The 26500-nt window shown below is 42.5% G+C and overlaps 1 protein-coding gene across 8 annotated transcripts in view; it reads left to right on the forward strand.

The window, feature by feature from the left end:
- TNIK (TRAF2 and NCK interacting kinase) overlaps positions 1-26500 on the forward strand; it is a 410529-nt gene that overhangs the window by 293933 nt on the left and 90096 nt on the right. For all 8 annotated transcript variants that reach the window (XM_032258265.1, XM_032258273.1, XM_032258266.1 and 5 more), the window contains 5 exons: positions 4621-4675; positions 6657-6735; positions 14684-14859; positions 20071-20137; positions 23885-24089. In XM_032258265.1, coding sequence (XP_032114156.1) covers positions 4621-4675; positions 6657-6735; positions 14684-14859; positions 20071-20137; positions 23885-24089 — 582 coding nt within the window. The remainder of the gene's footprint in view (positions 1-4620; positions 4676-6656; positions 6736-14683; positions 14860-20070; positions 20138-23884; positions 24090-26500) is intronic.

Genomic DNA, 26500 nt, shown 5'->3' on the forward strand with positions numbered 1-26500 from the left:
CTTCCTCTTCCCTCTTTTCTTTCTCGTCTCCTGTGATCTGTCTTGCCAGTCGTAATTGGAGCATTTTCTCCTTTATTTAAGTTCTGAAGTGTCTTTGGGACTCGCTAATGTATCCAAAGGCTTAAACAAGACCTGTCAAGGACATTTATGGCTTTCTAGCCAGGGCTGTTAAGTGTAACTTACAAGCAGCTTTGGGAATATATGGCCAGGGATATAAATGTTCCTTTTAGAAAACAAGAGAATCCCAGGGGAAAAAAAGGATCGTAACAATGGTATCAAATGAAGGCTTAAGGAAGCAGCAGAATCTGCTAGGTCATGTGATTTAACAGAGTATGCACAGGTATTTGCGGTGGTGTGATCCTTCGTTTGAAAGGGGTGTTTGGGGACTTGGGGAAAGGCTGCCCAAGTGGGATCCTGAGATGATGCATAACAAATAAAGTATATGTCTTTTCCTTAAACCTTCTTACTTCCTGGGGGATAAATCCAGAATTACCTAACAAAGGAGATCTCTCCATTTTCCTACTGCCAAAATATGTTTCTTCAGATTATTGCTGTATATGTCTATATGTTTCTTATGCCACCAGAAATCTAGAGGCAGGCAGTCCAGGTTTGATGCGATGGCTCGTTGATGTCTTCAGAAACCAAAGCGCCAACTTTCTGTCCTGCCGTCATTCATTTGTTGGCTTACTGACACATGGTTGCAAGATGGATACTGTAGCTCTTTATTTAAGGCACTAAGAAGTGGGAAAAAGTTAGCAAGCCACCAGGTGTATTTGTCCCTTATTTGAGGAAAAGCAAAAGCTCCCAGAAGATGTTTGCTTATGTCTCATTGGCGAGAACTATGTCACATCTTTAACTGCCATCCTTAGCTGTAGTGGAGTCAGCATAGGCAAGGGCGGCTTTGCTACACTCTGAAATGGAAGCAGCAAGAAAAATGAGGGTTGAAAATGACCACTGGATTAGCCAATAAATAATTTCCGCCACAACTAAATGGAGGGAAATCAAAGAAGACTAAGTTGGGCAAGCAAAGGCAATGTCACTTGACAGTGGAGGAGAAGGAAATCAATCATCTTGAGCCCCACTCTGTGCCAGATTTTGTGCTAGCAGCTACCTGATCAATACATGTGTGTCACGGTTATTTCCATTGAGCAATTGAAAAGCCAAGCTCTGAGCAGCACTCTGCGTGTAGCTGAATAAGAAACCTCGATTTGAATCCAGATCTGCCTGATTTAAAGGCCTATTGTCAGCCTGGTGTGGTCATGCCCATAATCCCAACATTTGAGAGGCCAAGGTGGGAGGATTGCTTGAGCCCAGGAGTTCAAGACCAGCCTGGGCAACACAGTGAAACTTCATCTCAGTCAGTCAATCAATACCTGTGTATTTCTTTCCTTCTACCATTCATGTTGCCATTGGGAAATTGAGGCCAGTTTTATCGTAGGAAACTGGAGTACCTCATTGAATCTCGACACCTTTATTGAATTGCTAGCACCTTCAGTCATATGGACAAAGTAGGAATCTGAAGTAATTATTTTATGGATTAAACAAGTGATAAGGGGAAAAATGGTAAATACTCAAGTCCTTACATTATGATGATAGTTAAAAGAGAACTGGCCTAGGAGGCAGAATACTTAACTCAGTTTAAAACCAGCTGCTAAGTTACTCTCTGGTCTTGGGCAAGTCACTTTCCCTCATTTGTGAAATGAAAGGCTGGGCTAGATGATCTACAAAGAGTCTACCAGCCCTAGATAGGTTTTGCTACTTTCTGTCATGTATCTTTCATTTGTTCATTCATTCAACAAATATTTATTAAGGGCCTACTGTGTACCAGGGACTGTTCTGGGTACTTTGGATATATCAAACAACAGAACAAAGATCCTTGCCCTGTGGCCCTTATGCTCTTATGTATGTGTGTTGGAGGTAAAGGACACAAACAATGAACACAAAACATGGTAAATTAGTGATGAATGAATATGTCGTATGTTAGAGGTACTTAGTTCTGTGAGGGACAAATATGGGGAAGGTCACAGTGGTCCTCACTGAGAACACAGGGGTTGAGTAGGCTTTGGGGAGGAGAATCAGCCAGCACATCACTGGTGAGGTGCTGCAGGCAGAGGGAACACCTTGAGTCAAGATCCAAAGGTAGAAGTGTGTCTGGGCCCTCTGAGCATTTTCCTTCTCCACCACCTGAGGCCTGGCCTTGAGCCCTTCTTACCCCAGAACCATCATTTTCTTTCACATATATTGGTTTTCAACCTAGCTCAAAGCTTCCTGGACTTGAAAGCTATTTAAATGTGAATCTTCTGTTGTAGTTACTGCCACCTTCTTACTTGTGCCTTATTTCATACTATAGAAACACTCAATTCTTAGGGATTTGGGGTATATGGGGGTAGAAGTACCAAGGTCTGGAGATACTAGAGTCTTATCGAAATAGCACAGGTACTTTTAGAGCCAACCTACCATTTCCAGACTATTCTTGCTGTGCTTTCTGTTTAAAGTTTCCTGAACAGTGAATGACTCAGTGTTTGTCATGTTCCCAAATGATTATCTTTGTCTATCAACCATAAAACCCCAGGTACAATAGAATGGTGTTTTCATCTTTACCAGTTATTGCTCCTGAGCCAACTTGTAATAGACAGGCCGAGCCTTCCCCATCACCTCTGGAAATAATCTCACTAAGTGAGACCAAGAGCCTCCGGGAAACTCAGTCACTTGCTAGGCTAGAGAAATATGGGGTGCAGATTGTGTTTAATGAAAATCTGTGTACATCTTGAAACATAACAAAGAGAAGGGACAAGGGTTGCCTTTGTGAGTTGTGTTGTATGCAGAGAGTTCCTCGGAGTTTTGAGATGTTGGTGTTGTGAAAGTGCATTGCTATTCCCAGTTGAACTGAGAACTGGTAACATTTAAAGAATCCCCCTTGCTCCTAGTGTGAGGTTACACATGTGCTCCAGCCACCTGCTCTCAGGTAGACTGCACTTTAGGCAAGAGCCTAGACCCCCCAGAAAACCCCTTCCACATTGTATGGTCCTCTGCCCAGTTACTGAACAGCCCTGAATGTCACTCACAGGATTTTGAGAAACTTAGTTCTAGGGATTGACTCAACATGAATGTTAGGAATGTTATGAAGCTCTCTTCCAGTTACATCTCTTTTTCACGTGGCCTTGACATTTGTTTGATGGTAATGGCAAGGAAACTTAAGTTCAATCACTCTATTCTGAGAGAAGTTTGAAAAATGTACAAAATGCATGAGGTATTTAAAATGAGATATCTAAATTAGGATGTGGGCCATTGAACCAAGTTTGGTATTAGATTTTCTTACCAATCTGCTGTGAAACGGTGGTAGCAAGCCTCTCTTTGGTGTTTTCTAACCAGGTTTTCCCTATCTCTTGATTTGCCCTCTCCCATCCAATATTTAGAGACTATTGAGTCACAGACACAGAGTTTGGGAGGAGAATATTGTTAGAGATGGAGAGGTAGAAGTGGAGGCATTGGCCTAGAAAATTCTGTTCTGAGAATAAAAGTCAGTCTGAGCATAAGAAATAATATAAATGTATACTGTCTCTATTTTACATACTAGTCTACTTACAGATAGACGGTTTATCTATTCAACAAATATATTGAGTATCTCCTACTCTGCCCAACTCTGATCTAAGCACTAGAGAGACATCAGTGAATGTCATCATCAGAAAGTCTCCCTGTCCTCATCTTATTAGGTAAAACCATATGAAATTGCTATTTTCATTGGTTAAAAACAACTGAATATAAATAACACAGACCATATGATCCAGTCATTCCACTCCCAGGTCTTTACCTAAAAGAAATAAAAGCATACACCCTCAGATTTGGACATCAATGTTTGCAGCAGCTGTATCTGTAATAGACCAAACTGGAAGCAGTCCAAATGCAAAAGCAGTGAGGTGTCCATAGAATGGAATACTACACAGCAATAAAAAGGAGTGAAGTGCTGATATGTGCTACAACCCAAATGGTCTTCAGAAACATCATTCTACATGAAAGAGAGCAAATACAAAAGACCACATATATTATTTCACTTATATAAAACTTTGGAAGATACAAACTAATTCATAGTGATAGAAAGCAGATCATTGGTTGCCTAGGGACACAAGAGTAGGGATGGATTCGGGCAGGAAAGGAAGGAGGCAAATGAGATCTTTGGGGGATGATGGATATGATTACTGTCTTGATTGTGGTGATGGGCTCACAGGAGTGTCCCCACGTCATACTTTATCAACTGGTGCACTTTATGTGTAGTTTATTATATGACAATTATAGCTCAATGATGGTGTTATAAACAGTCGGATGGCAGCAATTTCTATGCATCAATCTACAGGTATATTTCAGTAATGAATTAATTTAAACATTTTTATATTCATTTTTTTATACATTTATTGATAAGCTGCCATGTGCCAAACTCCATGAATGGTATTATCAATGAAAAGCAAATAAGATTGTTTCTGCTTCGAAGGTTAGTGGAAGAAATAGGTTTGTAAACAGACAACTGAATGCCTTTCCCACCGGCAGCTCTGAAGCAATTACCGGGTTTAACCAAGTTTTCCTTTGTTGATTGAATTTATGTGTGTGTCTGCCCTTCTTTTTCAGAGCGACTTGTGGTCTTTGGGAATCACCGCCATCGAAATGGCAGAAGGTGCTCCCCGTAAGTACCTTCCTCTGGGGTGAAATCTGTTGCTGGTCTGCTCTGCAGGTACTGAAGTTTCTTTGCCAGGAGCTGCAGTTGCTTTACTTCCACTACACCGAGCCCTGCATGGATTCAAGCTGGCATATTTAGAAAGCAGAGTCATCTTAAATCAACCAGGAATCCATTCATTTCAGAGCAGTGAGAGAATCCTGTTTTTATTAGAAAAAAGGAAGAAAAGAAAGCATACTTTGGAGAGTCTTGTTTGTTTTACAGATTCTGTACATCGTTTGTCCTTTGACTCCTCCTTATCTGATGTAAAACTGTGACCAACTCACAAAACTATAAACGCCAATGTATGAAAATTCAAAATTAATTTTCAATGCACACGTTATACAAAGACTGCACTCAATCGCTATCACTCCTCTTAAAATACTGATGTTTAGAATTTTAGATTTCCCTGCTATTTGAGGCAGAGTGGCCAGGGCTCCAGCAGTCTTGAAAATCTCATTTCCTTGAGATTTGGAGTATTGGGCCTGGCAGAGAGTCTCTGTCAGGAGACTGTGCCTCACGATTTCCATATAGGAAGTGTAACTGGTTGACAGCCAGCTGCTGCAGTGGCACCAGGCCGCACCTTTCAAGGGTCCCTCCCTGCCAGTGACCTAGCACAGTGGAGATACAAAGGCAGGCCCTTTCCTGGAGATACAAGATTCCTTTATAGGCAACTTTCACCCAAGTGATCCCCTATGACTTTACAGGACCCACAGGACAGTGTGGGATCCATCCACCTACCTTTTCTCCCTCTCTCCTTCACTCAGGGTCAGACTTGCATAGCAATCTGATGACTTCCCATTCTGCCTGGCTCCTTCCGATTTCCATTCACATAGTAATTTCCACAGTAATATCCTTGGTGTCTGCATGTCAAAGGACCAGGAAAAAAATAGGAGCTTTATCTGCACTACAGGTCGTTATACTTACGACTTTTACCTTCAGGTTGTCATTGTTTTCTTACTTTTCAGTCTAGAATTGGTAGAACTCATCTGTAGCATGATTGATTTGGAGTGCTGGTTGACAAAATTGCCCTCATTCACAATGCTAATAGGCATGTGTGAATCAGAAAAATAATATATTGCAGTTCTAAACCATATTATCATTCTTGATGAGTGGTAGACAGTGCTAAAAATAAACTTCTGCCCACAGAATCCTTTGGCTTTTAGGGAGCATATATTCTTATTCTAGCTACAAAGTAGAAATGCTCCCAGATGTTTGAAAAGTAAACTAATAAAATGTTTTTATTAAAGTAAGAACATATGAGTGCTTTCGCTATAAACGATAATGTCATGTTTACAAGAAGAGATCTTTTTATAACTTTGTTTTTCTGCCAGACTCTGTGTGACTTAATCCTCTGGGCTTCCTGGGGCCAGTGAATTTGAAAACAAAATGAAACAAAACCCTTTACAAAACCTGAAAAACCATTCGGAATATCTGGAAACAGAGAAAATCGGGCTCTGGTGTTTTGGACTCCAAAAGTCTGTAGATAACGTTGCATTTGGATGAGCTGTCAAGTGAAAGAAATAGCATGGATAACCAAATATCTTTTATTTATGGCTTTGGCTTTTACTAATTAAAAATACCTTACCCTCTCCATTAGTAGTTGTCATCTGATGTTATTTACTTTAAATGTCAGGTGGTCATTCACGGCAAGGATGGCTGGTTGTTGATCCTTTAACTTAGTTTCCTTAAACGTGCAGTAGATGTGTATTCACTGGACATGTTAGCAGTAGCTACATAAACCACGTTGTATTTGATGAGACTCCTGTAAGTGGACATTGAATCTTTCAAATGCTCATCAAATGGAAGCATTTGGATGTTCTGACTTTGTGCTCACTGGTCGTGTGTAAACTCAGTGAGTCATCGGGCAGCATGACCTGCACAGCCAAGACGGGCTTGGCCTGGGTTTGGCCTCCTAACTGTATCTGGCCCTTGTTTTGGTCTCTTGTAGCGCTCTGTGACATGCACCCTATGAGAGCCCTCTTTCTCATCCCCCGGAACCCAGCGCCTCGGCTGAAGTCTAAGAAGTGGTGAGTTTGGTCTTCAATGTTTTCCAGATCTAAGGGTGACGTTTTCTTGTGGTTCAATTTTGGATTAGCTCTAATTTATAGGTCCTGCTGATAGAATGAGACTAATACATATTATGGCTTGGTGAATGACTTTCCATATGCTGTAATTCATCTTATAGTACATATTGAGTAGCTACTATTTGTACAGCAAGTCTTTATTCTCCCACCTTCAAGATAAGAAATTATTAGCCAAAATGCATAAGTGAAGCCCAAGTAATAACACGAAAGCTGTTTGACTTTAACCCCAAGTCATGTCTTTCCTGGCAGCACAGAACAGATTATCAGAGAGGGTGATAATTTGGAGAGTCAGCCCGTTAGATTGGCTGATTTCTCTTCTGTTTCTTACAACAGTAATTCCCTAAGTTTATATACATACCGGGTAATGTTTGAGATTATTTCTCTGGCACGTGTATGAGCATTTGCAGTATTTTGTCATTACTGCTGTCTTCGCATATGGCAGGTGATACTGGCTTCTTATTTGGGGCAGAGCTATAACTTTTCCTTTTAATAAACTTACATAAAATGGTGGCTTACTTTAAAGAAAACTACTACATGAATACTAGTATGAGTGGTGTGAGGTATGGCAAAAATTATGTAGATCGGCTATGGACTGACATTTGAGAAACAGTTCTACAGGTTAAGCCAGATGTTGGACATTTGACTTTTTCGAGATAATTATATAGTCTGAATCTTTTTATCTTGTCATTCCATAACCAAAATTCACTGCTTCCTCCTTTCTTCCTATGGAAATGGTGTGTCCTCCCTGATATGTTCTTGAATCTCTGATTACTCTTGCACTGAGGCCAATTCCTGCACCACTTGTGACCACCTATCGTTTTTCTAGAGATAAATCCTGGGCAGTGAGAGCGTGAAGGGACAGGATCCTTCTGCCCCTTTCCACAGCCCTTCATGACCAAGCGCTTGACTGGGCCCTCATGTTTCCCACCCACCCACCCACATACAGAGGGCAGCCTTAATTACTACCAGTCATCTGCTAATGACAGCCACCGTGGTGGAACAGAGGAAAGGCATGCTGCACAGAAAGAGGGAGGGAAGCAGCCAGAAAAGGGATGGCAGCCTCAGAACTGCCGGGCCTGCGAGGGGAGTGAGAGTTGCTATTGGTAACAAGGAGGCAGAGTGTTCCCTGCTCCTCCTTCCTCTGCGGAGGGTCACTGTGGTACAAGACAACCATTCTCTCCCCAGCAACAGCCCTCCCATTGGGCGTCACACATCATGTGATCGGCAGAGCACCCCAACACCCTGCTTCCTCTCTTCTCTCTGGATCAGACTCCCGGGGAGAGGGGCTGGCTCCCTTCTCTTTGCTGGAAGCGACAGTGACACTACAAAGCCCTCTGCTAGGTTCCTGTTTGACATCTGCTAGTCTGCTGTATGCAGTGGGCCTGACTTACCCTGTCCCCTGCCCTCTCATATCCTCCTCTGCCTTTACTGCTGTTGGACACGTATCCTGAGCTTTTCTATGGAGAAGGACAAACCGGCCCTTCACAGATGTGTTTTATTTGGCTGTCGCAGTGTGGTCATACACCCTGTTTTAAAAATATGTGTATTAATTGACAACACCTGAAAATCTGTCAGTTGAGCATTACATTTAGATTTCTGGCCTTTTCCTTGCAAAGATGCAGTGAACTACCTGCTAAGCAGCTCCTGCTCCCATTTAGGGCAAGGGATTGTCCTTCTGCTCCAGCCGCCACCTCTCCCCAACTCAGAAGCTGCTGTCGGTTGGTTGGCATACACCTCCCGTTTTCATTAACCATGATCTGCACCACCCCTTTTTGTGACCAGCCCGACCCCAAGGAAAAGTGCGTGAAGAGACATCGCACTCCTTGCACTACGGTGTTGGTTTTCACTGACAGAGATCCAAAAAGATCAACTGCGTGCTTTGTTTAAGAAATACAAACTTTTAGGACAATGCAGGCTGATTTTTCTGCTTCAGACCTTTGACAAGAATGAATTTTAATAATTCAAGGGAGCTTGAGAAGTTTGGAAACAGTGAGAAGTCCATGCCAATCTCACCTCCTCCTGCCACCTTGCACACCTTTCCCTTGATGCGTAAGGAAAGCTGGCTAGGAAAGCTATGGGAACCGCCCGGTATTGTTAGGCGGAAGGAAAAGTGACCTGATTGTTAGAGAGTGACTGGGGCATCAAAAGCCCTGGGAATGTGCCCTTTCCCGTTTCCATCCCAGCCTTTGTAGAGGGGCTGGTGCTGCCCCAGGCACATGATACTTGACAGCAGGCATGGCTCCCATTTCTCTGTAATACAATTCCACCAGTTTTTAAGTGAACATATTTAAACATTTCTAAGTGTTTTACCTTGAAAGAGCAGGTCAAAAGTAATTCGAAGTAAGTTAGGGTTGACTTTAATAGACTCTAGCGTATGGGAGGAAATGAAACGTTTCGTTGTTTTTTTTTTTTTTTAATTTTTTTCTTTAAAGGAAAGGACTCCCTTCCCCAACCAAGAGGCAAAACTCCAAAATGTTCTTTTATTTCCAGGTCTTCTCTACCTAAATGAGTTATCAGGTTAAATGCATTATTCTCAGTGTATCTATCAACACATGACCAAAGAGGTCGCCATTGTAGAGGTAGGACCATGAACTCTTTTCATGGTAAACATTCAATGGAGCATCACTTTCAACATGACTGAGTCTACAACAAGCAAGGCATAAACTGGTCACTTAGTGTGAATTTTTTTTAACTTGTACCTTCAAGATTTAAGAAGTAAAGGCAGTGGTGCTGCTCTTTCCACTGTCATCATGAAGGAAAAAGAGACCACCACCACTCACAGGAGCCCCGTTCTTCCTTCCCTATTAGTATGATGAGGAGGGTCCTTTGTGCTAAGGGATTATGAAGTTAGGGCACCATCGAATGTTCAGGCATTTAATAATAAGTTGTCTGGGAGGATTGTACCCTTAGTTGAATCAGAGGAAACCAAAGATATTCTCACCCTCTACCCCTATGTCAGCACCAGCAAGTGAATAGTAAGACTGGGATTCCCATTTTTTCCTCCTGTCTCTTGTGTGTGGGTGGGTTCCACTCGCAGGGGTAAACCATCTCATTCAAAAAATTTTCTCCTGCCACCCTGCTCATCCACATTCACCTGCCCTCACAAATATACTCAGTGCCATTGCTTCCCTCCAGGGCCTTCTGGAGAAGAATAGGAATGGCTCCATCAAGTACAAAATGGTGAATCTTATACTTTTCACATGCCTTTTACATTTGAAGAGCCCACACTGGAAAAGCAGCACTCAGCTGAGATCATTAGAAAAAGTCATAACTGCTTGTCTATACAAGCTCCACTGGTCCAAGCTGCTCATGCTCCAGATGCAGATGTGGAGGGCCAGTGAGGCTAAGGGGCATATTTGCACGAGTCCTAGGCTCCTCACTGGGAGAGCCAGCCTGGACCCGGCGTCCTGCTTTGGCTCCAAGGCTTAAAATCACCCCCGTTATTTTATGAGACACCAGTTCTGATTCTTGATGGGTTGTCAGACTTTTGTTTTGAGATAGGACAAAGCTCGTGTGTGTGTGTGTGTGTGTGTGTGTGTGTGTGTTTCTAAATAATAATACAGAGCAAATGTCAGAAAACCCTTCAAATAGGTGGAATTTGCTAGTAGTAATGTGACTGAACTTTGGACTTTATTAAAATCCAGCTAAAAACTATTATACAGACTTTAAAAATTAACTTTTTTTGTGCACCCTCCTTGAAGATAACAGCCCAGTTGACTCTTCCTGCTAACATATTTAATCTATAGGTTTACTGTGTTCAACAGAAATGGTGATTTCTTTTTTTTAGAGACAGAATCTCATTCTGTCACCCAGGCTAGTGTACAGTGGAGCAATCATAGCTCACTGCAGTCTGAAACTCCTGGGCCCAAATGATCCTCCCACCTCAGCCTCTCCAGTAGCTAGGACTACAGGTGCATGCCACCATGTCCAGCTAATTTTTTCTATTATTTATAGAGAGAGGGTCTTGCTATATTGCCCAGGCTGGTCTCGAACTCCTGGCCTCAAGCAATCCATCCATCTTGGCCTCCCAAAGCACTGGGATTATAGGTATGAACTACCACACCTGGCCAGAAGTGGGGATTTCTGTTCCTCAGTCCTAAAAGTGGATGCTGTGTTCCTTAAGCCTAGCGATGCTCAGGGGTTGCTGGGGGCAATGTCATCATAGTCATCAAAATAATAATGGCAAACACACATATGGCATTTATGATACCAGGCACTGTTCTCAATATTTTACATGAATTAATTCACTTATTGTAACTTTTTTTGAGATAAGTACCAATAATATCCCCATTGGCAGCCAGGTAAACTGAGGCACATAGAAGTTAAATAATTTGTCCAGGTTAGTAAGTGATGCAACTCAAAGTGGAGGCAGAGGGTAGCTTTGGGAAATAGGGCAGGACCGATGCAAATTCTGAGGTCAAATGATGATTACCAAAAACTTTAGCCCAACTGGTTATAATGGGGGATGAGACAATCTTTCCAGCATTTTTAATTCCCCCAACACAATTTAACATGTAAACAGGTTAAATCTGGGAAGATAAAGTATTTAGTGACTCCGATGATAGAGCTGGTCTTCTCAGACTATAGGCACCAATCATTACCATTTATTTCTCCATGCCAACTCTTGGGAAATTAGTATTACTAACCTTAGGTGTTTCTATTTTATAAGAAACAGAACTAAATTACCATCAGGAGAGATTCAAGTAATAAAGTTATATAGATGTACTTTAAACTCATTAGCACACTCGGCAAACAGTGAGGTGATATTCAATATAGGTGAAGTGTTTTCACTCTTAAATAAGTGTGTAATTAAGCATATTGATTCTTTGGTCATGCTAACTTAAATAAGAGACTATGAATCCTTCTTTGAAGACTCGTTTTAAGTAAGCATTATTTTCTCCACAAAGGATACCATTTGAGGAAGATATGAAATACATTACCAGCTTTGTAGTTCTGCACATGTAGGCCCACGTGAAAACACTTCACCTATATCGAATATTACCTCACTGTTTGCTGAGTGCTCTAATGAGTTTAAAGTACATTTATGCTGCACATGTGGCCCAAAATTATTCTCTTGAATATCTCTGAGGTTTTTTTCCCAGCAAGGCATACTGGGAAAAATGACTCTGTTTAATAACTAATTTCATTAAACTTGAACACTATTCAATTCTGGAAATCTGGAGATTTCGTTTATTGTTTTTTTAGAAGTCAGTATCAGGAAATAGAATGTACAGTCTATTAAATCTGGATCTCACTTTTAAATTGAATGTGATTTATTTATCATCCTTTAACAGTTAGTTGAGCATTTTATAAAAAACAAGCATGTCGGTGGGCACGGTGGCTCATGCCTGTAATCCCAGCACTTTGGGAGGCTTAGGCAGGCGAATCACCTGAGGTCAGGAGTTTGAGACCAGCCTGGCCAACATGGCAAAATTCCATCTCTACTAAAAATACAGAAATTAGGCAGGTGCGGTGGTGCGCATCTATAGTCCCAGCTACTCAGGAGGCGAAGATGCAGGAGAATCACTTGAACCTTGGAGACAAAGGTTGCAGTGAGCTGAGATCGCACCATTGCACTCCAGCCTTGGTGACAGAGTGAGACACACACACACACACACACACACACACACAAAACCAAAACAAGCACTTTCTTTTAGTTTCCAGCAAAAAAAAGAGAACTGCCATTTATGTTCCTTGTAAATATTTCATACCTTTCTGCCTTAATTTTTGTTTTCATCTTTTTAACACTGATTTTTTTCTATGTGAAAAAGTACTGTATGGAGTTTTTTATATCTTCATGCTGGTTAACCTCATTCTCTTCAGTTCATTCCTTAGGAGTACCCTTTATTTTATTACCTTTTTCTGGCAAGGTTTCTTCTTGGATGAGATCATATTTATGCCTCCACAGATGTATTTGATCTGAGAAAGAGAAGAATATCTGCTCTCCATACCTCCCTTTCTTTCCCTCAAAAGTGGAGACTTGAACGTGGCCGTATTGCAGCTCTTGCCCAGAACCTTCATCATGCATCCACTCATGCACCAAACATGCAGATCAGGTAGTGTGTTTATCACGCAAAGATGGCTCAGGCACGTCTGATGCAGCTGAGGATTTTCAGCGTGAAGAAGCAAGGATATGCACAGAAGCACTTAACAAGGAGGTGCATAGAGTGTCCGGCTGTCACTCTTTCTAGTCCACAGTGTAGCCAACCCTGATTCCTCCTGGGGCGACCCCAAGCACAGTATTCTACCTTTACTTCTATGTAAAATATTTTAAAAGCTTGAATGTAGCTTAGAAATTTAGAAAGGAAAGAAACCCCAGTGGAATAAAGTGAAAAGCTGCTTTGACCTGGGTAGCAATAGAGAATGCTGCATACAAGCCAGGAGCGGTGGCTTACTCCTGTAATCCCAGCACTTTGGGAGGCCGAGGAGGGGGGCTCACCTGAGGTCAGGAGTTCGAGACCAGCCTGATCAACATGGAGAAACCCTGTGTCTACCAAAAATACAAAATAAGCTTGGCATGGTTGGAGGCAGCTGTAAGTCCCAGGTACTCAGGAGGCTAAGGCAGGAGAATTGCTTGAACCCGAGAGGCAGTGAGCAGAGAAGCACTGCACTCCAGCCTGGGTGATGGAACAAGACTCTGTCTCAAACAAACAAAAAAGAGAGTGATGCGTACCAAAGTGCCCTGTCATGTTTGAGTGTTGAAGAACACGCTCCCCATTGTGTGTGGTGAAGGCACCTCTCGGGCCTGAAGAGTCTGTGTGCAGGGTCCGCTGGGCAAAGGCTCAATCCTGGGATCCCGTCCTATGTCTCCCCTGTCCACCACAGGAGGGCAACAGAGAGCACAAAACAGATCATTCCTGCTCTGGGCCAGATGGGAAGGGTGACCCGTCCCACCAAGGCCTCCCGGACTGCGTTGGAAGAGCATGCTTTAGAGTCATGAGCTTAACTATTTATGACTCTGAGCAATGCCTTGGAACTCTCAGCAGGAACATGCGTGCTCAATTCATGAATGATGGCTGAAGTCCACCATTAATTTCTGCCACTTTGTGGACTTCCTGCTGTAATCGTAGGTATGCTCTCTCGGCCAGGTCTCTGGCATCGGGTTTATCTTTGAGGAAATATTGCCTTTCTAGAGGGAGATAAATTTGCCTCTGGTTGTGAACGTAATTCTTTAAAGTTAAATGTCTATGTCCTTGAGTTAACAATAAAGGTACACATAGAGCCTGTTCTTATCCATTGGAAAGCAGAGTTCAAAAGTGATTCTGAAAATCCTAGGTACAAAACTTGCCTAATCAAAGTTCACATCATCATATAAGAATCTCGCTTACTTCTGCAAAATGTACTCCCTGTTACCCACCCAACGTTGGTTTTACTTTTCTCCAGCTTACATTTTCTGCCTCATTTAAGTGGCTCACCTCATCATCTCAGTGTCCCCCAACATATATTATTCTCATCCTACTATTAGTTTTTCACTGATTTCCTCCATCTGAACTATCCTTTCCCCAGAGTGATTTTCTCCTAATTCTTTAAGGCCCAGCTCTGGTTCCCTTATTCCACTACCCCTTCTAGATGTGATTCCCATGGGGGTCTTTTTCTTCCCTGCTTCCTTTTGGTCTGCCGCGTAATGTTATATATAAATTGTGCGAAAATGCTTTCATGTGTATAACTACCTTCTGTTACCTCAGCTGCACATTGCTGATGATGATGATCCCTTTGAACCCTTTGTGCCTGCTCTAGTGCTACACCTGTTTTGTGATTAGTGGATGATCCTTATGCTGGCCAATTGGACCTTTAAAAAAACAAATCCCAGCATTTCAGAAATTACACATTTGCGTCTCTTTGGATCGCCATTTTATCTGTGGATTCATGATTCATTTCTTTTGTTTGGCAGGTCAAAAAAATTCCAGTCATTTATTGAGAGCTGCTTGGTAAAGAATCACAGCCAGCGACCAGCAACAGAACAGCTGATGAAGCATCCATTTATACGAGACCAACCTAATGAGCGACAGGTCCGCATTCAACTCAAGGACCACATTGATAGAACAAAGAAGAAGCGAGGAGAAAAAGGTTAGATGCACGTTTGTATTTCAGCAACAAAAGCAAAAGATGGAGTCATTCATGGGCTCTTAATGTATTTGGAGGTGACTATGAGGATTTCAAATGGGCCTGCATTATTCCTTAGTGTGAGGGGCTGTCTCCGAGATCACAGCCTCTGGGTATCAATGGGGTAATGCTGCTGAAGTAGAATCTTTCATGAAAAAAACAGAACTGCAAGAAACATTACCTCTGCCAGGCACTGAACAAAGTCATGTTGAGTGATACTATGAAGTGCTTTAACCAGTGATTTTCTTAATTCAAATCGATATTCATGTTTAGAAGACTTAAAACTCTACAGAAGACAGATAACCTAAAGAAAAAAATTCGTCTACTTGACATTTTTCCGTACTGACATTCTTCAACATTTAAGTTTACGTGCCCTAAGGCTCATTTCTAATTCCGTTATTTAGAAGTCAGAAATAATTTTTTTATAGTTGCAGTGACATAAAAGATCATTAGTTTGCCAGGCTTGCTGTATAGAATATCAGATTTTGAGCTGAGGGTCATTTAACACACTTCCTTATTTTATGTATGCAAAAACACATCTTGTGACTCTAGCTCTTACATGTCACTGGCTTTTCACTGCATCATTGAAAAAACGTTAAGTCCAAACTTGGGGTCTCAGGCTGTGCCCTCCTTTTTTGAATGGAAGCTTCTATTTTCAACTAGCATAGAAATGCTGTGCTAATACTATGTATTAGGAAACACTGAAGTGAGCTACCAAATGAGACAGAAAATGCAAGCCGAAGAAAGGTGAAACTAAGGTTGGACGGGTAAGGGGAGCGCTTTGCAGAAATGAGCGAGGTTCTTATATGGTGAAGTGAACTTGACTTAGGCAAATTTTGTAACCAGTAATTTGAGGATCTCTTTTGAACTTTGCTTTCCAATTAATAACTTGTGAATCATGGCTAAAGTCCACCATCGATTTCTACTACATTGTGGGCTTGCTGCCATAATCATAGTTATGGTATCTCTCACAGCACTCCCCTGCCCTGTGCCTCTCTGGCACAGGGTTTATCTTGGAGGAAACAGTACCTTTCTAAGGGGAGACAAATTTGTTCTTGGAGATTGACAAGCATGTTGACTGCACCCTGACCAAGGTACAAACTTGCACGGCCTGGAGCAGGTTCAGTGGTTAGCTGAGGTAGGGGAAGTGAAGAGTATGGGAAGGGAGAAATGGAGAGGACAGCACTGAGTACTTTGTGGGTAGAAGGCAGGAGCTGGGCAGATGACAGTCACAGGCAGTGTGAGGCTGGAAAGCTGAGCATCCACAGTGCGGTGAGTGGAGAGGAAGACCGAGACCGAGGAGGGAAGGGGAGGCACATGGTAATGTGCTTGTTCTTGCTTCCCTCCTCTCCGTTTCTCTCCCATCTGGAGTTCAGAGGCAGCAGCGGAGGGTAGCAGACAGCACAGGACAGAGGTTGCCCTTCTGTTATTTGTGCTTCCTTTCTTGTTTGCCTCTGCAGTTAATAACCATAACACAAGCTGGGGATGAGGGGTGGGAGCGGTGAGCAGTCTGAAGGTCAAGGCTGGATTGGAGAGGTAAGATCAGCAGAGGGCTAAGGCAGGAGGAGAAAATCTCAGTGAAGATTCCAGGAAGATTCTCTCTCTCTCTCTCTCTCTCTCTCTCTCTCTCTCTCTCTCTCTCTCTCTCTCTCTCACAGTCCCTCTCTCCCTCCCCCGCCACCCAGCCTTCTCTCTTTCTTTCTTTCTTGAGACGAGGTCTCACTTTGTTGCCCAGGCTGATCTCAAATTCCTGGGCTCAAGGGATCCTCCGCCTCAGCATCTCAAAGTGCTGGGATTATAGGCATGAACCACCCACCCCGCACCTTTTTTGTTTTTTGTTTTCTTTGAGACAGGCTCTTTTCTCTCTCTGTTGCTTGGGCTGGAGCACAATGGAGTTACCATGGCTCCCTGCAGTCTCTGTCTCCCAGGCTCAAGTGATCCTCCCATCTTAGCCTCCCAAGTAGCTGGGACTGCAGCTGTACACCACCATGCCTAGCTAATTATTATTATTATTTTTTAATTTTTAGTAAAGACAAGGTCTCACTTTGTTGCCCAGGCTGGTCTTGAACTCCCGAACTTAGGAAATACTCGTGCCTCAGTCGCACGAAGTGCTGGGATTATAGGTATGGGCCACCAAACCTGGCCCCAGGGAAGAATTGTTCTGCAGCTGGCATCAGGGACTTGAAGGAGTGTATGATCAGGTTAGACTCAAGAGTGGGTGGTTGTGAAGCTAAGCCAAAAAGGTGACTCATCTGTAGTTAATAAGATGTCAGTTAGACCCTAAGGAGCTGGGAGGCTAGCTCAAGATGGAGGAACTAAGTATGAAGAGAAATACATGGGTCAAGCTCTAAAAGTTCCAGGACTGATTTTCCAACTGGTCCTTGTCCATGCTGGTCTTGGGCTACTCCATGAAGTCAGAATTTTTAAGGGAATATTTTAGGGCAGCGTGTCAGACATGCAACCCTTAAAAGCCAACTTCTCTAAAAAGGACATTTTATTATACTGTTAATATACAGCATAGTTTAAGTGCTCAGACTCTGTTTTCAGGTTCGTATTCTAGGTTCCTATTCTAGCTCTGCCCCTTATCAGTTATGTGAACACCACTCCAGTTTTCTCATCTTTAAAATGAGATTGAGAGTCTACTAATAATATCTATTGCCAGGAATTCTTGCAAAGATTAAATGAGATAATGCATTTAAAATGCTTGATATAATACCCAGGACATAGATGCAGTCAGTAAATATAAGTTATTCTTATTTAGGCAGTTACTTATTGACCCATACTTTTTCATTACTTACTCAGAGTCCTTTGTCAGAACTCATGACCCATCTCCTTCTGGGGCATAAATAAGAGTGGGTGACACCTGTGACTCAGGTCGTTTCCTCATATTGGGGGGCACAAACTTTGAAATGTGACTCAGAACTCACCACGACATGAAGATAGATCACTTTTAATGTGTTTGTTCTCTGCGAGTGGAAAAGTAAGATTCTTGGCAATAGGTGTATTCAAGAATTATGTGGTAATTTACGGAATCTAATCATGTTTAGGCTTAGGGCCACCAGAATCACAGTTCTAGTCTCCTTGTTTTCTGCTCCCAAGGAAGGGTGTTTGGGCAAATGAGATCTCATTCCATTTGCTAAATTTAATGAAATGGCTAAGTTTGCTCTAATATTACTTTCACTTCTTAGTTGTTCTATCACCAACCTTTGGTAGAATTAATCAAAGCAATTCTACTTTGCATTGCTTTATGATTTTTTTAACCTGGTATTTTTTTTTCGCTAAGATAGGTTGACACATGCCAGTTTAACCCAGTTATATTAAAGCAGTCAAAGCCAAATTTTGGTGAAGTATTAAATATTAAATTGAGGAGCCTGACAAATGAAGGTTTTACCCTAGAGAGTAGCAATAATTGGAATAATTGTGTGCTTCTTTTCCTTGCTGTAATTTCCTTTCTTAGATAAAATTTTCGCTTTTTTTTTTTTGAAATCTGTTTATTCATTTTGGAAAAGTTTGGAATATTACATTTTTAGTGTCGAACATTAAAACAGTTTATGCAGGTTTTTGATATTTTGGTGAACTAATATTTTTAAAATAAGTAGTCTGAAAGCTTCATACATACCTAAAATACACTTGAAGTCATCCAACTTTTGGCTTTCTTTCAGTATCTCTTTTAATCAATGGCTAAATAGTGTGAAAGACAAGGCATATTTATCAAATCTGAGCATGCTCACTGTGTGACTACTGCCTCCTGGTGGTAACATAACTAAATTGCAGTTTCAGTTCCTTTTTAGGGATGTGCAAGTACCTTCAAGGTCATAATTATTAACCTACAGCTATGAAGAGATAGCAGTAATGTGATATCTTCTCTTGCTTAAAAGCTCCTCCAAGGGTTTCTCATAGCCCATAGAAAAGTTCTCAGCATGGCATTTATAAGAATCGGTGAGCCATTTTGTCCCTGCTAGCCTTTCTTCCTCCATCAGGTTTTCTCACACCAAGGCACCTACCTAACTACCCACAGCTCATTGTTTCCTGAACATATTATGCACTGTAATACTGCCAGCCTTACTCATGTGGATATGTTGCTTGGAATGTCCTTTTCCCACCAATGCCAGCGAATAACTGCCTGAACAAGAGCCACTGAACTTCCAAGGACCCGTTCATTTTTTCTTCAAAGACTTCACTGTCCCTTCCTCCATTATGGCTAGTGGCACTAGCTGCTCCTTTCTCCGATATGTCATTGCTCCTTATATATACTGCTATTTAGCATATAACATATTGGAAAGAGCACTGGTTCTTAGGCTGGAAAAGTTCTGGATTGAATTCCAAATCCAAATCCCTGATTGACCTTTTAATAATGAGATAACATTGGTTATATTACTTAACCTCTTGTAATTCAGTATTCTTGCTTAAAAAACAGACACTATTTTGGAGTGCTATTATGAAAAATGAGAGAACAGAGTAAACTACCTAGCAATAGTGACAGGCATGAGAGCTACCCACCAAATATTCATTCCCTTTCTTGACTATCATGGAGGCTCTGATATTTACTCATCTCACACATTAGATTTGATCTCTTCCAAAGCAAAGCCTCAATCTTATTCATTCTCTATGTAATCTGCTTCACATTTTGCTGAATTAAATGATTGTCCCTAGTGGATCAATCAAAACACATTTTAACTATATATTTTAATAGTACCTATTGTCAAAAGTTTCTTTGTTGCATTTATCAAGATAATCTAAAGACAGTTTGTGAGTCCGTGTAAGTCATAATAAAATCATACTTTAAAAATGGTTAATATCATCAGTAAGTTACAAATGGGCCAATGGGTTTGATATGGGTGGCTTTATAATGGGAATTAACACAAACAGAAATTATTTTTTAATTGAAAATAAATTAACAAAAATATTGAAAAGGATTATTTTAATTCCTTATCTTCTCTTTCATGTGAACATTAGGCATTGGGGACAGATATCTAGAGTCAGCTGAGACAGTCTTGAATGTGGTTAATTTCATATACTGATGGGAACCATTAAACCACAAGCCTGGAGGCTGTTCCAGTGCTCTGTTAACTATGACTCTTTGGGCATCAATTTATTTATTTATAAGAGACGGGGTTGGGCTTTACTGAGTCATAGCATCTTCTTGTGCACTAACACTCTGGGGTCTTTCTTTAGATGAGACAGAGTATGAGTACAGCGGAAGTGAGGAAGAGGAGGAGGAGAACGACTCAGGAGAGCCCAGGTATGAGAGCAAAAGCCAAGTCTTCTAATGTTCACATTCTGAATTGTGCTTCTGTGGAATTCACTTTCCTTTTGATTTATAGGTTCTTTTTAAAGAATCCACCAGGGTGGTCTTATTTAATTTATTGCCCATTGAACATATTCATTAATTTGAGAAAATTTCCCTAGGCAGACATTACGAAAATGTGGAAATCAGCATATTCTTTATCTTGTCCCACAAGATTTATGGTCTCTAGCCTAAGAGCTTGTTTTCTTACATATGTAACAGGTAGAATGGGTAGAAGGCAATTATCTTGGCAATGCAGGACTAAAAATACTTAAAACAGCAACTTTGCATTTTCGGACTTGCCTTGTTCACTTTGTTACTTCGTACTTTTGAGAAACCCATCCAGGCAACCACTGTCCTTGTCATATGCCTTGGTATTTTCACTGCAGCCTAATCCAGGAGAAAGTCATTTCCATAAATCAAATGATATGTAGAAATGAACTCCAAGCAGATACGTTTGGGCCATTCCTGTTGTCACCTGTTGGACCCCAGAACCCAGTGCCATTTTGTTGTCATGCCTACATTTTGAATTCCACTTGACTTTGATTCTGACCTTCGTCTAGCCTGTGTTTATAAATAATTAAGGTTAGAATGGTTGCACTGCCAGGATTTCTCTTTGGTGAGCGAATTCAGCTTGGTGAGTCAAGGGGAGCAGGCACATATCCATGGTGCCACGTGGTATACCTGTGAAGTAAGACTGGGGGGAATTGCTCAGGCAGAAGACTCACCGAGGTATGGCCTTCTTCCTCAAGCCATCTAAGGAGTGGACCCTCATGCTTCAGAAGGATCAGTTCCCATATCACTGAGGGAGAGCTTTCTGACCAGAAAAGGGGCCAGCTTAGCCACCGCTGCTGGAAGGAGCCAGATACCATGTTCTTCTTTTATGCTAACTCAGACCTACTGGGCTGGATTCTTGCTAAGCCTCTATAAGAAGATAGAACTGAGCCTTCAGAGCCATCCAGTTTTTCTGTCTTCACCTACCACAGGATTCCTCAAGGTCAAAGACCAAAGGAGAATTCTTTCCTACCATCTGATACATACCATGTCGGCTGCCCCCGGTTTAGCTGCATAAAGATGACTGCCAAGTAGTGACAGAGAAAATGAACATTCCTGAAAGGCAAAGGACCAAATGCCCTGCTTTCAGAGAAGTTGTATACCAGTGTTCAAAAGCTTGCCTGGATGACTGTGTCAGCCTTCTGACCACTTCCTGTAGAAATGAGAAACCCTGTTTTTCTAACACTTGCCAAACTGCATGTGAGGGGTGACTTAGGGAGCCATCCCAGCCATACCTTAACACTTCCATAATTATTACATGTCATTTTATCATGTTAAAGATGATGTTCAAATCCTGTTTTTATGGACGTGTCTAATTAATCTTCATGAAATCCTGAAAAACAGAGAAGGACAGTAGTTATCTCATTTTAGAAATGAGGTGACAGCTCAAGGGTTGCAACCAGGTCACACACAGAGTTAATCATTGAGTCACTAACACAGCTCAGATCTTCTGACATTGATTCAATATCAATTAATATTAATGGAGCAGTGTGCACGGGCGGCTGGGTGCCCAAGCCCCCTTCCCTTTGCAGAGGGCAATTGGCCTTTGTAGATAAGCACCATCATTTGGGACTTGTTTTAGAGTTTGACACAGAGGCTCTAAGTTTTAGAGATGGCTTGTTAGCACATGCCAAGTATTGTCTATGCAACATCACAAACAAAGCCTTTTTATGTCTTTTCATGGCGGTATCTCACACAGCACACTCCACTCTCCAAAACCAAACCTTGATCCTCTTGTCAACTGCCACTAAACCTGCTCCTCCCCCAGGGTTCCTCATTCCTGTTCTGGTCACCACCGTCACCCAGCAGCCAAGACAGAACCTGAAATTCATCCCTCACTCCACATGTCAGAGCTGTCAACAGACTTCATGACCTCTATCCCCAAATACTCCTTCCCTTCTCCATCCCCACTGCTCTCCATCTGCGTGGTGTCTCCACCCCAGAGCCACTCTTGCCCTTGCACCCCTCGCAAGGTCATCCATTCAACACCCAAGCCAGTCTGCTCATGTGACTCTTCTGCGTGAAACCTTTCCGTGCGTGCGTGGTTGTCACAGCCCACACCAATTTCTCTGACCTCCTCTCCTACCCTTCTCCCTCTCATTCACTCTGCTTTGGGAAGCTGGGCTGATGTTCGTTTGCTTAAAAATAGGGTGCATACCTGTTTTCACCCCAGGCCTCTAAACCTGCTTTTCCCTCTGCCTAGAACATTCTTCCTTCTTCATCAAATGCCTCCTTCCCAGAGAGGTCTTCCTGACCACCCATCTAAAGTAGGGCCTCAAATTTACCCCAGCTCCCCGCCACCGTCACTCTTAAACAATTACAATTTTTGTCTTCTCTAGAGTCTGTTAATACCTGAAGTTATTTGTCTGTATGTCTGTCCCACAAGAAGATAACTTTAAAGAGAGAAATTATCTAGCAACTGCCATATCCTTAGAGCCTGCTACAGTGACTGCCACGTAGCAGGTGCTCTGTATATATATGTATATATATATATATGCACATTTGACATAAATCTATTAAACATACATATATTTATGTGCGTGTAATAGATTTATTTCAAATGGAAGTAAATTTGAAATCTATTTCATATGTATATGTATGTATATATGTATGTTTAATATTCATACATATATGAATTTGAAATAAATCTATTAAACATGTATACATATATATGAATATGTATATTAAACATACATATATACATATATATGTATGTGTATATGTATGTTTAATAGATTTCTTTCAAATGGAAGCTTCCAGAAAGATGAAAAGGGCTAGGTTTGAATAAACAAATAGAAGTCATTTCCCTCTTAGGCTGCTGTGCAGAATCAAGGAGTCTGTAACTGTTAGTTGTTCACCTGGGAGTAGGCCAGCCCTGGACCTCCAGTGGAGTAGGGAGAGCTTATTTATGTCCTCTCATTCTCTGTCACATGCACACACATATATGTACAACCACCATTTTGCAGAAGAGAGAAGTGTTGCCTAAATAGAATCTAGGAACCAATGAGCTGGGTTGAAATGCTAGCCACACCCTCTGTGGCCAGAGCCAAACCAAGCCCTTTATGTGTATAGCAGTCAGGCAAACTCTATCTTAGACGTAGCAAGCTTGGGCTCAGATCCTGACTCTGTGTTGACCTCGACTTGAGGGTTTTCCATTGCTGGCGCATCATGACTTCACAGGAACAGCCTGGCCTCTGCCTCGTGGGGGTGGTGTGGGTGAGGTCGATCTGTTTAGGTAGATTCCCTTGTTGCGCACCATTGCCCATTTTTATTGAAAATAATCCAGTCTGGGGCTCATGGCTTGCACAGTGGCTGAATTCTTTAGAAACAAATCTTTGCCACGTCCCAAGGGTGAGGGAGTGGTGTGGACAGTCCTGGAGAAGGTGACAACTCGGAGAATGTGACATCCCTCTGTGGATGGAGGCAGCATTTCTTTCGTGCCACGATCGTACTGAAAGGGAGGCAGGTCTCTTACCCTGATGCTGTTTCTTTGGGGTGAATGGTTGAATTTGTGGAGGGCCTAGGAGCCTGTGCTCTTCTTTCCCTGTGTGTGGGTGAGTCGTTTGCCCTGCTGTCCTCCCCCAGGGCCTCTTGGTAGCCAAGGCCCCTGCCCCATGTGGGATCCTGATCACTCTCTCCTGCCCACAGCTCCATCCTGAATCTGCCAGGGGAGTCGACGCTGCGGAGGGACTTTCTGAGGCTGCAGCTGGCCAACAAGGAGCGTTCTGAGGCCTTGCGACGGCAGCAGCTGGAGCAGCAGCAGCGGGAGAATGAGGAGCACAAGAGGCAGCTGCTGGCCGAGCGTCAGAAGCGCATTGAGGAGCAGAAGGAGCAGAGACGGCGGCTGGAGGAGGTGAGGACCTGCTCGAGACACCTCTGACCCCAAGCCTCTCAGTTGTGGTCACTCCCCAGGTGATCCCCAGGAGCCCACATCCCACCCTTGAGCACAAAGAGCTTGACCACAAAGGCAGATACGCCCTGAACGCTCTTACAGACAAAAGGCTTCCCTTGCTTTTTGTGGTGATGTGGTCATTTCAGAAAAGCAGGTGAAGGCCGTCACCCCTTCTTGTCTTGCCATAAATCACCTTCTCAGCAAGCTTTACTTAAAGTCACAGCACCTCCTTCCAGCACGCCCTATTGTCCTGCCCTGCTTTATTACTTTTACATAGCTCTTAGTACCTTCAAACATACTCTACACGTCTTCTTATGCACCTAAATGTCCCTGTTGGAATTTTTGTTCCATCAGGACAAGGGGATTTTCTCTCTTTTATTCCCTGATATATCTCCAGCATGTAGTATATGCCTCATAAGTATTTGTGGAATGAGTAAATTCATATATGAATGAATGAGTCAGTAGTTGAGAGGTGAAATACAGATGTTAACTAGATCACAGTGAATAAGCAGGTAAGTGGAATTTCAAGTATGGAAGAGTGAGATCTGCCTGTTGATGCTCTGAATGCTAGCAAGAGTGTTTCACAAATCCTTTCCCAGACATCCCTTAGGACCCAGGGCCTGCACTGCAGCTTGTGGGCAGACCTGCCTTCAACAGCAGACACTGCTTATCTGTGTGGAGAGCCATACTGCTAGCCACAGGACAAACTGTGCATGCTTTGTCCTGGGCCAGACCTTCACCTTGTGGTCTTTGTTAAAGCCTTCTTCCCAGAACTCTGCCCCAATCTCTCAGGCCTCCTTCCTCTGCCAGATACATCAAAGCCTTTAGACAATTAGGAAACTGAGAGTACACAGCTATTGGGGAAGTTGGGCAGCAGATGTAAGGTGCACTAACTGCATGGTAATGGGATAGCAATTTTACAGGTTTCCCAAACACCAGCTTGCTTCTCATTAACGGGTTTGCAGCAATTCACTTGCTTTGTCAGGTGGCCACTGCTAAGTTAGAAGGGTGGTGAATTGCAGTCTCTAGGAGCAGATTGCTTTTTAAATGGTACATCAAGGTCCAGCCTCCCTGGTTTAAATCAGTGAGGGCCTCGGTTCTAGTTTGCAGTAAATCCCATCAACCTCATTATGTCCCTTGAATATCAGTTTCAGACCAGCAGCAATAACACTCAATGGTAGTAATTATTGAGTGATTTTAGTGTGTCAAGTACCAGGCAGGGTGCCTTGCTTCTAGCCAGTATCTCATCTACTGTCCTATCTCTTTTCATATATCCATTATCTCTCATGCAAAGCTCATGTAATCCCCATTTGACAAAGAGGAAACTGAGGTTCAGGGAGGGAAGTAATTGGTCCCATGTTGCCGGGTACTGTGTTCAGTACTTTACACAAATTGTCTCATTTAATCCTCACAATAATCTCCAGTCTAAAGATAATGCAGCTGGGTCTTAGAGAGGTTAATAACTTGCTAAAGGTTGAGAAGAAAACCCGGTTTCAAATCCAGAGGATTGGCCTGCAGAGCCTGAGCACCAAGTCACCCCATGTGTTCTGCCTCTCCACTGATAAGTCAGAGTTGATGTGCTGTTCCACATCCCTCATCTTGCCTCTATGTCTGTGGTCTTTTACCCTGAACATATAAGGATTTCTGCACAAGGGCACAGAATCTGTGCCCAACAGATGCTTACCTTTGACTTGGTTCCGACTCATGCTCCCTGTCAGAGCTTTTGCCAAGGCCTCCTTTGTGTCCCTTCTTCTGTGACATTTGCTTGAACATCTACCATGGAGCAAGTCAGAGTTCAGCTCACTGAGGCGTGTGCATCCACAGAGACACACCCGTTCAATCCTGGCTTGCACAGAAGGCGTCAGCCAGCATGTGTGAGGACACAAGCCTTTTGCGATGCGTTCCTGTGGGCATGAGCCTTGGTTCCATACCAGAAGCAGCAATGTGTCTGGCCACCAGCTTTCTCTTTTGATCCTTCATCTTACTCTATAGCACAGTGGAAAAGAGCAAGGAATACTAAGTACTCAGACAGCTGGAAATTCTGAACCTCTAAGTGGCGACATTCTCTGCCACCAGGAACTCTTCTGTCGTGTCCTGCTCCTGGCAGGTCTCCATCCATGTCTCTTCCATCCAAGGTCAGGGGACCTTGGTGACCACTTGTGTTTCTGGTGTCCTGAGTAAGAGCTTGGACTACATCGTCACATAGAAACTGTTAAAGCCCATAGTTCAGCTGCAGAATTCAGCTTCATTGTGAGTGATTTTTCCTTTTGTAGGAAAAACATTCCTACTTTCAAAAAAAAAAAAAAAAAGGCCACCTAGCTACCCCTTTGGTCACACAGGACTACGTAGGTTGTAGCTTTTGTATTTGGTCA

This window comes from Sapajus apella, unplaced genomic scaffold, assembly GCF_009761245.1.
Source record: "Sapajus apella isolate SASKATOON/1434 unplaced genomic scaffold, GSC_monkey_1.0 scaffold101, whole genome shotgun sequence".
NCBI lineage: Eukaryota > Metazoa > Chordata > Mammalia > Primates > Cebidae > Sapajus > Sapajus apella.